General features: G+C 41.0%; 1 protein-coding gene across 3 annotated transcripts in view; it reads left to right on the forward strand.

Annotated features, from left to right (window-relative positions):
• Positions 1-22840, forward strand: part of ZNF639 (zinc finger protein 639) — a 413600-nt gene that overhangs the window by 169142 nt on the left and 221618 nt on the right. For all 3 annotated transcript variants that reach the window (XM_044070722.1, XM_044070723.1, XM_044070724.1), the window contains one exon: positions 14003-14110. In XM_044070722.1, the coding sequence (XP_043926657.1) occupies positions 14003-14110 (108 nt within the window). The remainder of the gene's footprint in view (positions 1-14002; positions 14111-22840) is intronic.

Consider the following 22840-nt stretch of genomic DNA (forward strand, 5'->3'; position numbering starts at 1 on the left):
TAGTGTCAGATCTGTATTAAAGAAGGTTCTGACTTTGGGAAGAAACCCACGGGATAAAGAATCTTAAAATCTGGGGACAATCCAGCTCTTTTCTGCGTGGTGAGTGGAGAATAGTCATACTCTGTATAAACCCTTGTGGAGCCACACACCACTTTTTTCCTCTTCTGCCATAGTTTTGATAGCAATGCTTCCTTAAGCTGATAATTTTGAAGATGTAACCACTTTAGGTTGTGAGCACCCAGCAACTGCAGGTTGTACTTTGAAGACTCTGCGGGCTTTATCTGTTAGGGTTGGGTCACATTTGGCATTCCAGTCGACTCAATTTAAGATCATTTATTTATATTTAATACAGTTGTTCCCTTCACTTTTTTTCCAGTATTAAAGAGAAGCGCAGGTTCTTCCTTTTGGGTCTGTCTTATAATTCTGTTATTTTGCCAGTTCTTCTGCATGGCCTCATACAGGCATTCTGTCTTGTAGATCAATGCTATCCAAGGGTCTGCACTAGTGTATAAATACTGAGCATATGCGAGCCTGACTGCCATTTTTAGTTAGCTGTTGAGATGTGAGCACGTGTGTATGTAAGCTCTGTTTGTTAACTATTTTGTTTGTATTTAATGATTTCGCTATCCACCTGATGTGTTTGTATGTATTAAAGCATCTGAATAAAACCCCAGTCCTTCTTGTTATATGCATTAGAGACGAACGAGTGACATGTCTAAAGGGACATGGTATCAGAAACGCCATATCTAAAGGGACGTGGTACCAGAAGCAGCATATCTAAAGGGACGTGGTACCAGAAGCAGCATATCTAAGGGACGTGGTACCAGAAGCAGCATATCTAAAGGGACGTGGTACCAGAAGCAGCATATCTAAAGGGACGTGGTACCAGAAGCAGCATATCTAAAGGGACGTGGTATCAGAAACAGCATATCTAAAGGGACGTGGTACCAGAAGCAGCATATCTAAAGGGACGTGGTACCAGAAGCAGCATATCTAAAAGAGTCTGAAGTCAGAACTGGCATACTAAAGGGGCATGAAGTTTAAAACAGCTTGGCGAAAATGTTGTAAAGCACTTATCCAGATGCTGGTGGAATATACAGCAGTGGACCATCCCAAAAAAATGTGCATACTTCGTAAAACAGGTCAGAAACGAATTTCAGGTATTAAAACTTGCTCGGCACTATTTATTTTTCTCATAATATGAAAAAGGGCATACAGAACAGTCTGAATAATTTTCGCTTAAACAGATATGTACGATATTGAAAAAATATTCAAATTACTATGGAAAATGTTTGAAATAAAGTCTGATTGCGTAAAACGAATAAAACAAAGGGAAACAACCACATTTCCGCAAAGCCTATGTATTTTTGTATTAAGCAAGATATGAGTTTTTAGAAGTGTGTAGTGTCCGCATGTTTGCGCAGTGTTACAGTAAAGTTATTTCACTAAGTACAGCCATTACAGAGCATATTTCGCAAAGTAAAGTATTTCAAAGAGTTTATTGTGCATTTGGATGCTGTAACAAGTTCACGGAACAGTTTGTTCATGTATAATTACAAGGACCATATTTTCATTGTGTTTGTATATACTTTGTGGATATGGCAGATGGATTTCGAAAGCCGAAAGCTCAGTGTACTTGTGTTTGACAGTAATGCTGCTGAGGACTGGAGTGTTTGAGCAAGAGTACGACATTTTCATACAGGCTGCATTTTCTGATAAAGATGACCGTACCAAGGCATTTATTCTGCTTAATTTAGCTGGGTCAGACGCCATAGAAAGGGAGCCCTCGTTTGTGTATGCACCTGCTAGAGGGGGGAAAACAGTCGTATTGTTGTACAAGCTGAGTCAAGGGAGGACCCAGAGTGCTTAAAACGTAAATTTAGAGAAATGTGTAACCCCCAGACAAATGTTACAATGGAAAGGCATTTATTCTACACAAGGGATCAAAAGGCTGGTGAAACTTTTGCAGCACATATAACTGACCTGAGAAATAAAGCTGAAACATGGAGATTTGGTGACTTAAGGGATGAGTTGACAAAGGGCAGACTTGTGTCTGTGTGGTGTAATAGATGATGCTGTGAGTGAGATTTTGCTTTGTGACCGTGATTTAACTTTGAATAAGGCCGTTGGGATTTGTCAGATATACAAACCTACAGAAAAGCACACAGATATGCTTACAGAGAGTAGCTCTAGAAGGCACAGTGGTAAAGCTCATTTTGATAGTATGCAGCACGTGATTAAAAGAAACGGGCCCAAGAACATGGCAGTTGTAACCCCTGCAGCACCTAGTGGTAAACCCCAGAACTTCTAGTACATTCCAGACTTCGCACAGTCTCAGTGAAGCATAAGAGTGAGTTGGCAAAATCAAAAGGATTCATGGCTTTCCCTCTCCACTTCTAATGTGCCAAGTTTCATTGCCAACTGTTGTAATTGTGGTGGAAGTCATGAATCTAAAAGGGAAAAGTATTTAGTTTTTGGTCAGCAATGCCACAAGTGTAATTGGAATCCTTTCAAAAGATTTTGTAAATCAAAATAATGTGGGTGCTCTTTTATTAAAAGGGAACATTTTAAGAAGTGAGTTGATCTGTTAGACTGTGACAAGCCTACTCTTTATGTTGATGGTGTGTCAGTCCTTCATGAAATGGTTAATACAGTAGATTTAAGAGCAAATAATTAAGTATTTTGTATTGTTTGGATAAATGGCCAACCCACAAAGCTCAAAGTTGATACAGGTTTTAAGTGCAGTGTCATGTCTGCAGAAATATTTGCGAGTGTGAGTAAAGGTGAAATGCTTTGTTTGGCAAGGTGTGCAAAACTTGTTGCTTATGGAGGTGAGGAAGTTCAAACCAAAGGCTCAGTAGTGCTTTCATGTTACTTCCAGCAGATTAGAAGAAGCTACAACTTGTTTTATGTGGTCAAGAAGCATGTTCAGTCATTATTGGGGCTCAGAGACTCTCTGAAAATGGGACTGCTTTCATTTAATAAGGAAGTCCACCATGTTAGCTTAAAAGATCACTACTCTGATTTTTCCCAGCACATTTTTTCAGCCTATGCTGATCTTTTCCAAGACAAACTAGGCAAATGTCCAGTTGTGTACTCCATGAAGTTAGACCCAGAGGTCAGTCCAGTAATCAGGCCAGCATGTAAAGTTCCAGTAGCCATGCACGACAGAGTCAAGGCCGAGTTAGATAAAATGGTGCGACAAGGTGCAATTTGTCCAGTGGAAACTACAACAGAATGGGTATCTTCCATGGTGGTATCTTGTAAGAAAAACTCAGATGACATTAGAATATGTATTGATCCCTGAGATTTGAACAAAGCATTAAAAAGACCTCATCATCCAATGTGCACAGTCGAAGAAGTCGCAGGCTTGATGCCAGTGTTTTTTCTGTCTTAGATGCAAATCGTTAATTTTGGCAAATTCAGCATGACAAAAAAATGCAAATTGCTCACTACATTCAGTACTCCATTTGGCAGGTACAGATTTTTGAGAATGCCATTTGGGATAAATTCTGCAAGTCAAGTCTTTCAGCGTGCAATGGAACATTTTTTTCTGGGTATCCTTGTGCTGTTATAGTAGACTAATTATGACTTCCTACCAGTATGTAATCAGAACATGACAGAAACCTCAGAAAAGTTCTAGAAAGGGCACGTCAAGTGAATCTTAAGCTTAATGCATAGAAATGCAAATTCAGGCTAGGAGTTCCTTATGTTGGTCATTTTATTCAAGAGTACAGGCCTACGACCAGACCCCTCAAAGCAAACAGCCATTCTCGAGATGCCAGCTCCAGACAATGTTCAAGCCCTGCAAAGTTTTCTTGGCATGGGTAACTATCTAGGTAAGTTCTTTCTAGACTTGAGCCAATGTTCAGTGCCACTCAGAGAGCTGACACATAAAGATGTATCCTGGTCTTGGTTAAAGCAACACCAAAGAGCATTTGATGTTGTGAAACAAAGAATTGCTAGTCCGCCAACAATCTTGATACTGTGATGTTCACAAGCCAATGACACTTTCCTGTGATGCTTCAAAATTTTAACTTGATGCAGTTATTTTACAAGAGGATCAACCTGTTGCCTATGCATCGAGAACTCTTACCCAAACTGAACAGCAGTTCCCCCATGTTGAGAGAGCTTTTGGCAATTGTGTGTGAATGTTTGAAGTTCAATGATTGTGTATGGTAGACCTGTCTAGATCGAAACAGACCACCAACCGTTAGTCACTGTCCTGAGAAAGCCAATGCATTCAGCTCCTGCCCTACTGCAACATATGATGCCAAGATTGCAAAAGTATAATTTCAATCTTGCCTACAAGAAAGGCAAACTTCTTTATCTTGCTGATGCATTATCCAGATCGCCTAGAAATACCACTGAATAGAATGACAATCAAGGTTCTCGATTGATTTTGAAGTCATGGAAGCGAGAAATTTTTCTTTCACATGTCTTGAGCTGAGAGAACACACAGTCACAGATCCAGTTTTACAAAGCTCAACCACTTTATCAATAAAGGATGGCCGTCAGAGCAATCCAGTTTACCTCAAGTTGTGCAACCTTATTTTCCATACAGAGTTGAGATTTTGTCTGACAAGGTATCATAATGAAAGTAATTACTCCAAAATCCTTGCAACCTGAGTACATTACTATCTTACACCGTGGACACCCAGGAACCAAGTCTACCAAAGGAAAGACGAGAGAGAGAAAGTATTTTGGCCTTCTATATCACAAGACAATAAGAGAGCACTTTTATCTTGTTCAGTATGTAATAGTTCAAAGCCTTATCAACAGAAAGAACCACTTCAGCTTAACTGGATTCCAGAACTACCTTGGTTGACAGTAGCCACTGACATCTTCGAGTGGAATGGTCAACAATATTTGGTGTTGGTAGACCCTCACTCCAGGTGTATTCCAAAAATGGATGTCCAGAAGGCTGAAGTTGAGTAAAAACAGTTTTAGTAATAATAAATGTACACAAAACAAACTGGTGAGCGCTTTTGCGGCTTACCCTCTTCTTCAGATCATAAAAAATAAAACACTTAATACCTTATATACAGATAACCAGCCATACAATTAAGAGATGTCAAGTCATGTGGTGCAATTAATAATGCAATCCTCTCCTCTTCAGAACAGGTTTTAAAGACATAGCATTATTAAAACCTGGGTATACCGTAGCCGTCAGGTCAAGAATCCATCTTAACTCACTGTATTCTGTTTCATTAGCTGTATCACCTCTTATTAGCACCAACTTTATGCAGAACCAAAAACTTAAATCTAGGAGTATCATCTGTTTTTATCACATTTGGCTAACGCATTAATTTCTTTCCTATTGCGTATATCATTATTATGCTCAAGTACTCTTTCAGTGTTCAATTGGTTTTCCCAGTATAGAACTCTTTACATACAATGCACAGTGCCCAATAAACTATGTTCTTATCTGTGCAGTCAGCATAAAAGCTAAACTCTTATCTTTTTCATAGTTCTAGGATGTGTAACAGAAGTAACCGTCCACACATGCCTATAGGCACTATCCGGTCTACATGCATACGTACCTCTCCTTTCAGAATGTACCATGTCTATATAGTTCTGTCTATAGCATAGATGTTGCTTCAGAATTTTATTGTTTTTAAGAGAATCGTGGATGGGGTCCGTCATAAGTATTGGCAGGTCTTTTTCACCACATCACAAATTGCGTTAATGTTACTTGAATATTTTAAAGTTACCCTATTTGCATTGCCTTTAGGTAAATATTTCTCTCTGGCTCGTTGGTCCAGGAGGGTCAGAGAAACAGGGTCTAATCTCATTCCCAGTGGCAGATCTAACCTCATTAATAGCTCTTTCAATGACCCCTATTTTGTAACCACGCTCTAACAATTCTATGCGTAAAGTATCCAGAGCTTCTTCTTGCCGAGTTTCATTTGTGTGCAGTCTCATTACTCTGAGCACTTGGTTTGTAACCACATTCCTTGGAATGTGCCTGGGGTGCATGGTGGTGTTGTGTAGGATGTTATTCTTCCTACAGGGTTTCCTATACATACTAGTGCAAATGCTGCCTAGCTCATCCTTCTTAACTACAGTGTCAAGAAAGTCTATGTCCTCAGCAGAATAATGCATAGTAAATGAATTGTAGATAATCTACAAACTCCAGCAGTAGATTGGTTGATCCTTGCCAAACAAAAAAAAGACATCGTCCACAAATCACTTATACAATTTCACATGTGAACTAAACCTAACATCTGTAAAAACTGACTGCTTTTTCCAGTATGCCAAAGAGTAAAAGTAGTTACATTGAAATGATGTCTAGTATGTTAAATGATGAAGAGGCTTATATGAAGTTGCAAAAATTCAAAGTTGTTGGAATTATTAACAGGGTTAACTTTTTTATATGCTTTGCTAATGACGAATCAGATTGATTACAGTTTATATACCCACTTCACAGTTGACCATCCCAGAATACCCATTATTTATGGATTGCCAAAAATGCATAAAGATGCTGTCAACCCCCCTCTCCGACCTATAGTTTTGGGGAGAGGGTGGCTGACTGAGCCCATATCTGTATATGTCGAAAAGCAACTTAGATTGGTTCTTGACATTGTTGCAGCTGTTTTGAAGGACACCAAACAGGTCCTACAAGACCTATATCAGTGGTCAATAACTTTTTGATGATTTGAATGACACTTTGTGTGTAACATTAGATGTTAATTGCCTTTTTACTATCATTCCGAATGATGACTTCAACAATTGGCTAAGTTTCTTGTGTCATTCAAAGGGGATCCAGTATCTGTCTGCCTGGGATAACATGATCAGCAGACCACTATGCTTTGCTAGAGATGGTCTGCACCAGTCGCCTCTGGGATTCAGGTTACTGGCTAAGGCTCTTACCACCCCTATAGTGCCTTTTTTAGGCAAGGCTCAAAGGACAAAACCATCACCGTAACAGATACAAGCATGCAAAATCTGAAGGTAATGCTACTCAATGCTAGAAGTCTAAACCTCAAAATGCACTCTCTCGAGGCACTTCTAAAAATGGAGAACATTGATATCTGTGCAGTAACTGAGACCTGGTTCAAGGCTCCAGAGAGCACCCCTGCAATACCAGGCTACAACTCTTACCACACTTTTCGGCCACCAAACCAGGACCGAAACACTAAAGGTGGAGGAGTGTCCATATTCACCAAGGATATTCACACCTCTAGGCTAGTTGCCCAACACAATGCATCTGAAATTCTACAGGTACAACTAATACTAGGTAAGACTGAAATTCAAATTGTAGCTTGCTACAGATCCCCCACCATGCCCCAAGATTCTCACTACACCTTTCTAAACATACTGGAAAATATTAAGATACAACCAAACACCCTAGTACTGGGTGATTTCAACTACCCTGCCATTAATTGGGAAAACTACTTTGGCACCAACACCTTAGCCCAACGGTTCTTGGAATTCATAAATTCCAATGCCCTGGATCAACTAATCCATTGTCCCACCAGGGGCTCAAATATCCTGGATCTGGTCATTACCAACATGGGAGATCAATGCTCCATGCCAGTGGTCACCCCCTCGTTGGTCAGGTCTGACCATAAGTTGATCACCCTTGACGTCCACATCCCACCCCCACCCCTTAGTAGGGAAACCTCCATAAAAAACTTCTCCAAAGTTAACTTCATGCTACTCAAGTCAGAAGTGGCAAACTTCATGACACCCATGCAGACGGGAACTGAAAGTTCGACTGCTGAATCCTCCACTAAGGCACTGTATGAGCACATCCACTCATGCATGAATCGTGCCATTCCAAATAGAACTAAGATGCTCTCCTCCAAAAAAAAAAAAAAAAAAAAAAGAAGCCAATTTGGTGGTCCCCTGCCATAAACAAACTATACAACAGAAAGAAGAAACTATTGTAGAAAAGAGGAAAATCCCAGGATGCAAAATACTCCCTTACCAGCCTCAGTAAGAAGCTGAGATTCGTCATGAAATCCTCCAAAGCTAGTTACGAAAATAAAATTGCCAAAGATTCCAAGGACAATCACAAGGCATTCTATAGTTATCTCAAGAATCTAAATGGAAATGCTCAGATCTGCTCTGAGCTACAACAGAATGGCATTAAATATTACTGATCCCAAGGATATTGCCAATATCCTGACAGATCAATTCAGTGCCAACTTCACCCCCCTCTCACCCCCTGAAGGGTCCAGCTCAATACCAAAAGATTGCCAAATTCTGGTAATCACGGCCACACTCTCCAAAGCTAAGAATATAGCATCCATGAGACCAGATGACATCCCAGGCTGTGTACTACATGAACTACAAATTGAGCTGGCACCTCAACTAAGTGTCATGTTTAATCGTAGCCTCACCTCAGGCTTCATGCCCAATAAATGGCGCACAGCTACAGTTATCCCACTCCACAAGGGGGGGGAAATCCACCTTGGGTCCCGGGAACTATTGTCCCATCAGTCTGACAAGCCTGATCTGCAAAGCCATGGAACGCATTATCATGGAACTTATAAACAAAGACATTAGCAACCTTCAAACACTGGACCCCACCAGGTTTGGTTGTGTAAAGGGCCAGTCTAGTCTCCTCAACCTGATTTGACTTTTTCGAATCATTATCCAGAGCCGTGGATGAGGGCAAGGCAGTCCACACACCCTATCTGGACCTCTTCAAGGCCTTCAGCACCACCCCCCACTCTGGAATCATAGATAAACTTACTAAGTTGGCATTAATCCCTACGTCATTCGATGGGTTGCCAACTGGCTTACTGACGGAACCCACACTGTAAAAGTAGCCGACTCAAAATCCAGCTCCAGACAAGTGACAAGCGGAGTACCTCAGGGTTCAGTCCTGGGACCGCTCTTGTTTGGCATCTACTTCTCTGAAGTACAGGCCAGCACTAAGGGACTCTGGCTAACAAAGTTTGCAGATGACTGCAAACTGGGAGCCATTATTGAATCCCCAAATGCTGTGGATATTCTACAAAAGGGCTTTATAGAAACAGATGCTTGATGCCAGAGCCATGGGCTCAAGCTCAATGCCAAGAAATGTATAGTTATCCCCTTTGGGAAAAACCATGTACCCATGAACTACCACATACGTGGCAGTACCCTAAACACCGAAAGTGTGATAAGGGACTTAGGGACGCAAGTGGACAGTGGTCTAACCTTCGATAACCACATCGCCACAACAGTCAGGTAATCCTATGTGGCACACCTCATCATTAAAGGCTTTTCATCCAGAAAAAAGGAGGTCATTGTCCCACTGTACTCATCCCTCATTAGACCCATTATAGAGTACAATGCCCCGTTTGGTATGTACTTCACAAGGCATCTGCAACAACTGGAAAGGCCACAGAAATACCTCACTAAAATAATCACAAACCTAAAGCAGATGTCCTATGCGACAGTCTAAAAAAACACCAGCTAAGGCCATGTCAAACCCAGAGCTGTTGGACATGCTACACTTAAAGAATCCCAATCCTTCAGAGCCACAAGCTCCAGGGATCTAAACCTGGTCATCACAATGAACAAAACATGCTGGAGGGATAGATTCCTGACCCAGAGACTCCCCATACTCTGGAATAGACTGCCCATACATGTCAAGCTGAGCGCCTCTTTGGCCCTCTTCAAAAAGAGCCTTGACGATTGGATGGAAGATAGGAAATTCACCCCAGGGATCACATAAATTGCCCTGTTAGACAGGGGACCAGGGAAGTAATAGCCAGGGAATTGTTATGACTAGGCTTGTATAGGCCCTAGGGCCAATAGCCCAGTACCAACCTATGTAGGAATGGATAGTGTAAGGCTTTTCTTGACGTCTGACATGGTTTTTTATAACTCTAAGGTAGAGCTATTATGTGCACTACTTGATTTAATACTAAAGAACAATGTTTTCATCTTTGAATTGGAATAGTTTCTGCACAAACTGGGGGTTGCAATGGGCACAGCATGCGCCAACTCTTATGCCAATATTGTCTTGGCATATTGGGAAAAGCAGTTTTTACAGATGTTAGGTTTACTTCGCATGAAAATGTATAAACTATTTGTAGACTGGTTGGTCCTTGCCAAACAAAAAAGACAATATACTATTGGAGTTTGTAGATTATCTACAAAATACAACTACCTTTCTTTCATTTAGTATGCATTACTCTGCTGAGGATATAGACTTTCTTGACACTGTAGTTAAGAAGGATGAGCTAGGCAACATTTGCACTAGTATGTATAGGAAACCCTGGGGGAAGAACAGCATCCTACACAACACTAGGATGCACCCTAGGCACATTCCAAGGAATGTAGTTAAAAACAAGTGCCCAAAGTAATGAGACTGCACACAAATGAAACTCGGCAAGAAGAAGCTCTGGATACTTTACGTATAGAACTGTTAGAGTGTGGTTACAAAATAGGGGTCATTGAAAGGGCTATTAATGAGGTTAGATCTGCCACTGGGAATGAGATTAAACCATATTTCTCTGACCCCTTGGACCAACAAGCTACAGAGAAACATTTACCTAAAGGCAATGCAAATAGGGTAACTTAACCGTATTCAAGGAACATTAATGTCATTTGTGATGTGGTGAAAAAGAACTGGCCAATACTTAACGACAGACCCAAGTGTATGCAATGTGGTTAGACCCCATCTACGATTCTCATTTAAAAACAATAAAACCCTGAAGCAACGTCTGTTATAGACAGAACTATATAGACATGGTACATTCTGAAAGGAGAGGTACGTATGCATGTAGATCGTGTAGTGCCCGTAGGCATGTGTGGACGGTTACTTCTGTTACACATCCTAGAACTATGAAAAAGATTGAGTTTGGCTTTTATGCTGACTGCACAGATAAGAACATAGTTTATTGGGCGCAGTGCATTGTATGTGAAGGATTCTATATTGGGGAAAACCAATCGAACGTTGAAAGAAAGAGTACTTGAGCATAATAATGATATACGCAATAGGAAAGAAATTAATGCGTTGGCCAAACGTGATGGAAACAGATGATACCCATCGATTTTAAGTTTTTGGTTCTGCATAAAGTTGGTACTAATGTAAGAGGAGGTGATATAGCTAATGAAACAGAATACATTGAGTTAAAATGGATTCTTGACCTGAGAGCTACTGTATACCCAGGTCATAATAATGCTGTGTCTTTAAAACCTGCTGTGAAGAGGAGAGGATTGAATCATTAATTGCACCATGTGACTTGACATCGCTTTAACTGTGTGGCTGGTTATCTGTATATAAGGTTTTAAGTGTTTTAATTTTTATGGTCTGAAGAAGCGGGTAAGCCACGAAAGTGCTCACCAGTTTGTTTTGTTTACATTTATTATTATTATTATTATTATTATTATTATTATGAAAACTGTTTGTTTTTACTCAACTTCAGCCTTTTGGACGTCCATTTTTGGAATATTGTTGTGCTTGGACTTAGTCTGGGTTCCTACTGAGCTTTTCTTATAAGCTCACTCCAGTTGGTTTGAGATTGACTTACTTCTCAACCTAGCATCTAGCACTGTCATTACTAAGATGAAGCATCATTTTGCTGTACACAGAAATCCATACAAATATATTACTGACAATGGCACACAGTTTACAAGCCAGCTGTTCAAAAGATTTGCTGAAGAATAGGACTTTACTTATGTCACAAGTAGTCCAGAGTACCCACAGTCAAATGGTTTGGCAGAATGCGCAGTTCAAAGTGCAAAGCAGTTACTTGAGAAGTCTAAACAAGGCAATAGTGATGTTTTCCTGTATCTCTTAATGATCAAATGTTTATCGTGATAAACATCTTGCTTCACCTGCTCAGATTTCTGTCGAGACAAACCAGAAACACATTACCAATCAGTAGTTAGTTGTTGATTCCATGTGTCAAGAACAACAGATCAGTGAAAGCCATTCTGTTGAGGAAACGCCTATCCCAGTAGTCCTGTCCTACTATAAGACCAGTAAACTGCTCAGTCCATTACAAGAGGGAGAAGTGGTATGGATGCAGATGTCCAAAGGTTATGATTGGATTGGTGTCATGATGAATATTGGATCAAAAGCCGAGATTGTACACTAGAATCAGATGGAGCAACTTTTAGGCAGAATCGGAAACATTTGAAACTGATGCCTGAACCTATACCAGACTCTTTATCTCTGCATGAGTTCTCCTGTGTTCAAATTCCAGAGGAAGTTCCAGAGGGCATTCCTGTTCCTATGATGAATCCAGAAGTTCCTGATATGAGTTGTGCACTGCAGACTGTCCGTGTTACTAAATCTAGTCCCAAATGTTATGTTACGAGATGTGGTCAAATCTCTAAACCCTGTAGCAGATGTGAAGCAACTTGGACATGCACATTGTATTTTGTTTCTAGTGTACATAGTGATGCATGCTTGTTTCTGATTCTTTTGCATGAAATGCAATCGTTTTAAGGATGTAGATCATTGAGTGTGTATATACCTTTAAGAAGCTATCTAAGGGCTGGCACTAGAGTATAAATACTGAGCATGTGTGAGCCTGACTGCCATTTTGTAGTTGGCTGCTGAGATATGAACATGTATGTATGTATGTAAGCTCTGTTTAACTAGTTCGTTCATATTTAATGATGCTGCTATCCATCCTGATGCGTTTGTATGTATCAAAGCATCTGAACGTAACCCCAAGTCTTCTCATTATTTGTGTTGGGGACGAATGAGCGACATCTCTGAATTCTGTTCTTCCGCTCTGTACAAGTTTATTTGATCTGTGTGGCTATTTAGGGCATTTTCCATTAGATACAGCTGTTTGTTTTTAGATTTGACATTTTCAGTCCGAGCATCCCCAATCCAAATTAGTTTGAAGTGCAGCAGGTTGATCTTTTCTTTCTGCTTAGATGCTGCTCGTCCATTCCTACATGCCTCCCACTTGATTTAGTTGTTTTTGAGATCATTAGAGCCCTGATAAGCTTGCTTTTTCGGAGGCATGTAGTTCACCCTGATTTTAAAGTATCCGTTCTAATTTTAATTCCTGAGAACTTTTTGGGGAGAGCATGAAGCTTTACTTTTTCCTGTTTCCTGCACCCTGAGAAGGGAGGTTGTTTACTTTATGCTATCATCATACTGAAAGTCCCCGACCCATACTAATTTTGCACACTATCTGCAAGATTGCAGTGTAACTTAGTAAAGGAATGCTTGCTGTTATGTTTGAGGTGCTTTCTCTGACCTCTCCCTATAATGTGCTAACCATCAGACTCCTCTTTCTGATCTTTCCCCATCCTGCATTTGGCTATTGCACCCCCCACATCACCCCATGGGGAATCACTTCTGTAGAGTAAACATTTGCCCTTTGTGCCACCTATACTGAGGTGAGTGCTGACCAGAAGAGGAGCAGTAATCCAGGCAGTCATGGGTGTTACAAGGTTTATTTTTTCTGATGCCCTCTGGCATATGCATGCTTTTTTGCATGCTCCCAACATTGACTGCCACTGTGCTGCTTTTCGGATGCTGCTGCTCACTTTAGACATTTTACCTTGATATCAGCAGGACAAATTGCCTCCCTGCATTTGCTGCTGAGTCCTACTCTCCCTGGCTACCTTCTGAATCACTAATTCATGCAAACAGTGCTTTGTCTTGCTGCACCACTGAACCTGCTTGGCAGTCTAGTTTTTCATGTTCCTTTTACTCCCAAGGTAGTGCAACCTTAAAGTCTTTATATGTGGATGGGAGTGCGTGCGAGTAGTATCCCACGTACAGAAATACACTGATCTTACAAAGCTGTCAAAAGGTGTTATAGTCCAGATGTTTGTGAATTATTTCTATTCCATATGGACATGGGTAGCTGAAGCAGTTGTGGGTGAGGTTTGCTATTGTGTAGCCTGTGGTGTACTAATCTTAAATGTTATCAGATAACCAAGCTGTTGTAGGACATCCTTTTTCCTGAATTTCACAGATGACAATTTATACTGTATATATTTTTTTAACGTTGCACTTTTGTTACTAGGTTTCATAGCAGAACATGGAAAGTTCTAATTCTCGTTATCAATCCCTTGTTGTTAGATTCCACTGAAGTAAGCAGGAAGATAGAAGATAATGGAATCCTTTCGGACCACTGCTACAGCATCTGTTCTTTGAGTGATGCTACTGTTGAAATCTCACAGTCTGAGGGTGAGAATATTTTTAATAACTAACTGGATATGGTATGGTTTATAACATGCAGAAAGCTTGTTCTTGCAGATGTTTTAAGATCAGTTGAAGTGAAAGATGTTCTTTCAGTTATGTAACTTCTAGGATTAAAACACCATTTGGATACCTATACAGTTAGGTACATGCCTTTTTCTCATGCATCATGACTCGTAGTGCTACCATGTGTAGTTCTTGGCCAGTTCTGCACTGCTTGCAAGCTTCCATCAGCCACAGCCTAGTGTATCGCTGCTGTAGCCCAGTGTGGCTTCAGTGCCAGCTAGTTCAAATCAAGTATTTGCCCATGAGCAGGCTGCCCACCCCCCATGTTGCAGCTTCAGTTTAGCAGTCACTATTTGTGCATAGAACATTCTTTCCTAAGTAGATGTCACACAGTTCCATATGCAGGTAAGGATGAGCATTTTAATCTGACCGTTGCTCCATATTAGTTTAGAGGCACAGATTGGTGGTGGAGGGTGAAGAGTCTATGGTCTGTCTTTCTGTAGACTGAACATATGTCTGCTTCTTGAAAGATTTGCTACCAGACTGAACATATGTCTGCTTCTTGAAAGATTTTCTACCAGATGCTTAGGTATTCTTAGCTTCCATTCCTACAATAAATGGATTTCTTTGAAGAATTGTGTACCTTATTCATGACTGCTTGCCTCTTAACTAGGATGGAGCAGCGGTCAGATTAAAGTGCTTATCCTTCCCAGACATATGGAAAACCTTTTACACTATCCCTCTTCACAAAGGAGGTAAATCCACTGACCCATCCAGCTATCGTCCTACTGCTATACTATCCCCTCTTCCAAAATTCTTGAAAAATGCGTCCACACTCAGCTAATTAAACACCTGCTAGATAATGTCCTTCTTACTCCCACCAAACATGGCTTCAGACCACACCCGTAGTATCTCTACAGCGCTACTTTCATTTACCCAAACAGTATCAGAAGCCCATGACAACAACCTACTGGTTTCCTGTCTATTCTTTGACCTCTCCAAAGCTTTTTGACATGGTCTCTCACTCTCTAAACTGATTAATAAACCCTATGACCTTTATCTCTCCACCCCCTCTTTAAGCTGGTTGTCTAACTACTTATCTAATAGTTTTCCAGCGACTGGACTGTTTCTATCACCTCCCCATTCCTCCCTGTTAAGACCAGGGTACACCAAGGCTCAATATTAGGACCTCTCCTTTTCAATATTTTCACTAACAGTCCATCCTCTGCCACCAACCTCTCTACACTGTTACAATATGCCAGTGACTCGACCCTTATTACCACTGCCTACAGCATCCCAGAACTTCTTGCTCTTACCCAAGACACTTTTACATCAATTGAAACCTGGCTCACTGACAGTCAACTAATCTTAAACCCAAAAAAAAGGAAACGCCCACAAAAGCCTGGTTGTGATAGCTAAAACAAATGACAAAATCCTTGGCTCGAACTGGAAGAACGTATTTTATTACAAAACAAGACAACCACCGATATTCACAGGTTAAGCGCTTTCATCTGAATGTAACCAGACTTCCTCAGAACAACAACAAGGTGGATCTGGAGTGTTTAAATAACCTTTTAGGCGCCAAACTCTTTGTATTAGAGTCTGTACAACTCCACGTACATCACCATTACAGTCTACAGGTCATTAAATGTACAACATTCCTTGAAGTTCAGTGCTTAGGAACTTCCTTTAGTTTATTTTCCAAGATTACTGGTAGTCAGATGTAATACCATGTGCCAAATGAGTCCTGTCAGCTTTGCCAAGAGATATGGCAGTGAAGCCCTTTAAATATACGTGAACAGTTTCTTGCAACATTCACCACCAGCCTGAGAAAAATAATCCCATAGTCCTTGGATCAAAATAAACCATTTGAGACATGGTTAAAAAAATTAAAACAGGGAGTCATCCTATTGTATTAAGTAGAAAAGCATTTGGGAACATCCTGTTAAACAAACAGCCACTACAAACTGACTGCTATCAAAACTCACTCCTGCCACCACTCGGGTATACAGAGAGAAAGACGAGATTAAGTGGGTGTAGTTACAGAGCACTGTCTACAGCTAGGAAAGCTTCATTATACAACGTGGAGTTGTACAGACTCTATTACAAAGAGTTTGGCGCCTAAAAGGTTATTTAAACACTCCAGATCCACGTTGTTGTTGTTCTGAGGAAGTCTGGTTACATTCAGATGAAAGCGCTTAACCTGTGAATATCGGTGGTTTTCTTGTTTTGTAATAAAATACGTTCTTCCAGTTCGAGCCGAGGATTTTGTCATTTGTTTTAGCTATCACAACCAGGCTTTTGTGGGTGTTTCCTTACACAGTTGCTTGTGGTTAAACCCAAAAAAGACAAAACTTCTACTTTTCCTTCCTAAAACACTGGCATCACACAAATCCACCTTGTCAATTACCTCCCATAATAATACCACCATCATACCAGAACCCTTTACAAAATTACTTGGCAGTCATAATTGATGGTGAATTAAAATTCGACATTCACATCCATCATTCCATTAAAAAAAAAAAAAACACCAGAAACTCTGTCTCCTTTACCGGAATCACAAACTGCTCCTACCCTCCTCCAAACCCTCTTTGGCCCTCTCTCTTATTAACCTGTCTTCTGTATGCTGCTCCAGTTTTTACCAGCCTTCAGTCTTCACTTCTCTCTTAAAACCGTTAATAAAAAAACTTGGCTCTCTATACAAAAACAAACCTTTTCTCACCCCTGTAGCTAGGGCTGCCATTGCCAGTACCCATCTGCCTTCAACTCCACTCTATGCTTCACCAATACTCACTGACTTGAACAAAGCTGATCTTAGCAAACTCTCTAGCTGCTATAATCAAATTGCCAGGTTTGCCACAGGAACTCCCTACAGGACACACCATTGTCAAAACCTAAACCTCTTAGGATGGCTTGAACTCCCACAAGCTAATTCAGTATAATCAGCTTACGGTAGCATTCAAGGTTATTAACCATCCAGAAAAAAGCGCCCTCCCTTAAAAACATTATCCATCCCTACAGAAACGCTAGGCCACTTTGTTCCACTATAAAACATTTGGTTCAATCTTTTAAAGCTGCCAATCTATCTGGAGAATCTTTGTTTGCAAATTCAGTAGGCAAAACCTGAAATTCGCTCCCATCTGACCTTACTCTGAACCCCTCCCGTAATCAATTAAAAAAAAAAAATCTAACCCAGTATTTTAAAACTCACTGGTTATTTCCTTGCTCTAACCCTGACTAAAGCCTCATCTACTTCCATATCCCTGCAATTTTTATTTACAGCAATTTACTTCTTACACTAAAAGGTTTGAAAAGAGAAACTGTAACATGTTTGCAGATACTCTACATATAGCTGCACCTATAGGTTTGATTAAGAGAAACTGTAACATATTTGTATCTATTTCTGAATATAAACTGTATTTTTCATAGGGTTGAAATGTGAGACTGTAACTTGTATGTTAATACAATATGTTTGTGCATATACTGTAACTTGCTTGTCTTTATCCGTTTGTAAGGTTGGAGCTTTTTCTCCCTGGGCCTCTGCTGAAAATGGACATGTATCCAGTCAGACTATCCCGGTTAATAAATGTAAAATAAAACGAACTAGAGCAAACATACAATAAAATAGCTAGATTCGCCTCCAATCTACCTAACAAGTCCCACCATTGTCTTGCCCTTAAATCATTACAATGGCCTGAATTCCCTAAACAGCTGTCTCTTTCTCAGCTGCATATCACACACTCACTACTTTATAATCCCACTTCCTGTCCCTCCATCTCTATCATTGTGTCCCTCTGCAACCCTCGCTGTCAACTTTGTACTTCTGACAAACACCTTCTAGGCATTTATAAGCCATCAACAAATATTGGCAAGTCCCTGTATAAGTACTCTGTAGCTCACACCTGGAATACCACTCAACTGAAAAAAAGAAGCATCCCTTGTAAGCTCCACTTCAAACAAGAACTCAAACAATATCTTCTTAACACCTGGTCCTGCCCTTGCCAAGCCTCTACCTAATTTTTGACTGATTTCCTCCTATATTCTACTTTTGATCATTTGAATTCCTCTTCTTTTTTCTAGATGCTTTCCTCTCTTTTTTTCTCTTCCTGCACTCCATTTTAAAATCTTTAAATTTGCTGCTGTAAATATTCCTGTTCAGGACCTATATCTGCTAGGGTTGCCACCCCTCCGTATTTTGTCTGGACTATCCTGAAATCAAACTGATTCTCCGGTAGTCCGGAAAACACTGTACAAACTCCGGTATTCTGTTTCAAAAAAGGAAACAGACTGTCAGAGTTTGTAAATCAGCTAATTTTCTATGCTTTTTTACAGAAAAGCATAATAAATCAGCCGAAAACAGGCAGCAGGAATGGAAAAAGAGGGCGTTCCCCGACAGGTGATGTAATCGTGACATCACAACATGGATGGGCTATTGGTCGGGAGAGGGGGCGGGTTGGACAGGGTTACTGGTGATGCTTGGGGTGTAGCTTTACTCCGGTTTTAGCCACAACAAAAGGTGGCAACCCCAATATCTGCAGCTAGTGCATTAGAAATGCTTGAAACTTGTACATTAATTTTTTTTTTTTTTTACTTTATCTCATTTTATGTAATGTCTCTTGTTTATAATACTATTGTAATTTTTAATCTATGTAGTAGTTACTGCAACTTCTTGTTTGTCTTTTATGTGTATTTGGAGTTTTTCTCCTCGTATCTCCACTGAAAATGGGCTTGGGCTCATTTGAACAAACCTGGTTAACAAATGACAATACATAAATAAATCTCCTACAAACATTTTGTGCCTAACTGGGATCATAGGTTTTACCAAAGATTGCAGACCAAAATTGTCTTAGCCTGTCTGCTGACTTCCATTGAAGTTTTTGTCTTTGAAGGTATTGCTTTTGGTGGTATGTACTTTTGTGCCATTCCAGACATTGCTTTGAATACAAAGGTTCAGCCTTCCTCCTTCTAACACAGTCCTCTGGATGTGAGGAACTTTATCTTAGGAGACAGTGTTGGCATATATTAGAATAAAAAAAGAAATTAGGAAATTGGACCATTTTTGTTAATCTTTTTGCTTCTAACAGATTGGGCAGGCCAGTCTGTAAAATGTTTGTTTATTTATTTATTTATTTATTTATTTATTTAAGTTTGATGACCAGGGAGGTCCACTGGAGCCCATTTTCAGTGGAGGCCCGGGGAGAAAAGGTCAGCATTACATAGTGTAATTCACAGTTACAATCAAAGTGAAGAAATACAATTAAATATCTCTGTGTTACATGGTGTATTCACAGTTACAATCAAAGTAAAGAAAACACAATTAAATATCATTTTGTGTCAGAGAACAGCATAAATGTTTTGGTTACATAGTGTCAAAGTATTTAGGATGGTATTGTATAGTGTAGGTACAGGATAATCATAGTAAAGAAATCATGGTTACAGTTTTATTTTAAGCTAAAGAACAGGAATAAGTTTCCTGATTATAAGACATCTGAAATTTAGGAAGGCAGAGGAAACAAATTCCCAGATATGCTCAGAATTGGTCCAAAATGACAAAAAATACACCGAACCCACAGACCTTGCCAACATCCTAGCTGACAGGTTCAGCGCAACCCCCCCCCCCCCCACTAAAAGGGCAAATATCTATCCCAGCAGAGTGCTGCCCCCCTGACATCTCAGATGCTCAGGTAAGAGCTGCCCTCTCTAAAGCAAAAAAAAACAGCATCAATGGGACCAGACGGTGTCCCGGTCTGCATCCTACATGAACTCCAAGAAGAGCTAAACCCAAACATAAAACTACTGTTCAATCTCAGCCTTACCACAGGATATGTACCCAAAGAGTGGCGTACAGCAACAGTCCCTCTCCACAAAGGTGGTGCCTCAACGGATCCTGGAAACTATCGCCCCATAAGCCTGACTAGCTTGGTCTGCAAAGCTATGAAAAGGATCATCATGGACCTCATAAATATATTGGGGACCTACAGACACTGGATCCTACCCAGTTCGGCTTTAAGGGCAGATCCTGCCTCTTAAACCTGGTCGATTTCTTTGAAACAGTCACCAAAGCCATTGACGAGGGGAAGGTGGTCCACACAGCCTACCTGGACTTCGCAATAGCCTTTGATACAATACCCCACTCGGGCATTATAGATAAGCTCACCAGCTTAAATATAAACCCCTATGTCACTAGATGGGTTGCAAACTGGCTCAAGGACAGAACCCACATGGTTAGAATTGCTGGAGCCATGTCAGACTCCAAACCAGTTACAAGTGGCGTCCCACAAGGCTCAGTCCTGGGACCTCTCTTGTTCGGTATATATTTCTCGGAGGTACAGGCCAACACGGAAGGACTGTGTCTGACCAAGTTCGCAGATGACTGCAAACTGGGCGCCATAATCGACTCTCCAGCCGACACAAGCGTCCTCCAAAAGGGCCTCATAGAAACAGACAACTGGTGCCAGAGCCATGGCCTCAAGCTAAACGCCAAAAAGTGTATAGTCATCCCCTTTGGCAAAGTGCCCACAAATTACCACATAGGTGGTAATCCATTAAGTACGGAAGAAGTAATTAGGGACCTGGGGACCCAAGTTGATAGCAGTCTCTCATTTGACAACCACATGGCTAAAGTGGTTAGAAAAACATTTTATATAGCCCACCTAATCATGAAGGGATTCACATCTAGATCAGGGGAGGTCATCGTGCCTCTTTACTTATCCCTCATCAGGCCCATAATTGAGTACAATGCCCCTTTTGGGATGTACCATACCAGACACCTGTAGCAACTGGAAAGACCCCAAAAGTACCTCACCAAGAGGATCAAAGGGCTCAAACAGATGCCATATTCTGCCCGGTTAAAGAAACTCCAGCTCTACTCAGTGGCATACCGCCTGCTCAGAGGCGAGCTGTGCCTGATGTATAAAGCCATGTCCAACCCTGAATTAATGGACATGCTGCACCTCAGAAAATTCAAATCCCATCGAGCAACGCGCTCGAGAGACTTGAACCTCAGCACTGAAATAAATAGGACATGCTGGAGGGACAGATTCATAACCCAGAGGCTCCCTTCACTCTGGAATAAAATCCCAGTCCAGGTTAGACAGAGTCCCTCATTGACTCTCTTCAAGAGGAATCTTGATGAGTGGATGGGGGATCTTAGGTTTACCCCGGGTATCACTTCTGTGTCACTGTTAGACAGAGGCACAGTATACTAACCTCGAAAAAAGGCATAGCAAAATTAATTTAAAGTGGGTGGCGAAAGCCAAACACACTCTGGCTAGGCTTATAAATGCCCTAGGGCAGATAGCCTCGTATGAACCTATAAACCTATGTGAGGGGGAAAAGATTAAGAAGAGAAAGAGAGCAAAGGGTGGTAGAGGTTATTTGTGGGTTGTACAGTTGTGAGTTTACATTATTTACAATTAAGTTAGGTTTATGCTCAGAGGTAGACAAAAGTTTTAAGGGGAGGAAAAAGTATTAGGCTATGTGGGGAGAAAACAGTTGCATTTCCTGTTAGAAGAAAGGTGTAGCAGAGTTTTAAAGGTTTCAAAGCTTTCACAAGTCCTTAGAAAGGATGGCAGAGAATTCCATTTTTTAGCTAATGAAAAGCATAGCAGAAGCTGACCAGCAGGACGATTGGGTTTGCGGACAGCGATTAGGTTTTGGTGGGTTGATCTTAGAGATTTTGGAGGGGTGTATGGTTGGAGGATATTGGTTAGAGCTGGGTTATTAGTAGGTTGAAAAAATAGTCTGTGGGCTGTAGTAATTTGGAGATAGTCTAGATGGTCGGGGAGTTCAAGCCATTTTAACAAATGAAGGGCAGTACAATGATGGGAGGAGAATTTGGCTTTGGTGGCAAATTTAGAAATCTTATTATAACAGACTTCCAGTTTAGAGGAGAGAGAGACGGATAGGTTTGTTAAAAGAGGAGTGCCATATAAGAGTGAGAGGAGTTGATAGGTATTGGCAAGAGTTTGTCTGGTAGGAGGGGAAAGAAAGTGGATGTTTCTGTATAGCATACCAAGTTTAACATGAGATCTGAAGTAGGCAGACTTAATTTGTCTGCAACCTGTGGGTATCGGATCCGACCTCGGATCCGAGCCGGCATTTCAAAAGCTTTAGGCTCCGAGCTCCTAGCTCCTCCCTCTACCCATAATCCCCTGCCAAGCCCTAACTGACCTCAGATTTCGTTTGCCGCTTTCAAGTTGCAACGGACTCCTCGAGCTCCTGGTTACAGATAAGAATTTTGACAGAAAATTTTTGAAAAACTTTAACTTTTTTAATTTGATTAGTTAGAAGTGTATGTGTTAGGCTTTCCTCTCTCTATCTTTTTAATTTTTCTCGGGTTTTGCGTAGTTTGTGTGTTTGTGTATGTTTTAGGCCTGTAGGGCTTAAGATGTCTGAAGCCCATAAGGCAGTATTCTCTAAATGTACCGAGTGTGGCCATAAGCTGTCTCCAGCGGATGGCCACACTCGTCTTGTCATCTTGGGGTTGAACACCTGTCATCTGGTTGTACCATTTGTGCAGGGTTCAACCCCCGAGCTTTGAGGGAGCGGAGGTCGAAGCTTGTTCTGGCGGGACTTCTCCCTCCAAATGCGGCTCCGGCCTCTGCCCCTACTAGTCAGCAGCCTTCAGCGGGTGCTGTGGTCTCCCCTCCCCCGGCTGGGACTCAACCTCCCTCAAAAAAGCCGGAGGAGAGGGAGACTTCAAGGGAGAAA

Source organism: Protopterus annectens, chromosome 4.part1 (assembly GCF_019279795.1).
Source record: "Protopterus annectens isolate FY-2018-M chromosome 4.part1, PAN1.0, whole genome shotgun sequence".
NCBI classification, from domain to species: Eukaryota; Metazoa; Chordata; order Ceratodontiformes; family Protopteridae; genus Protopterus; species Protopterus annectens.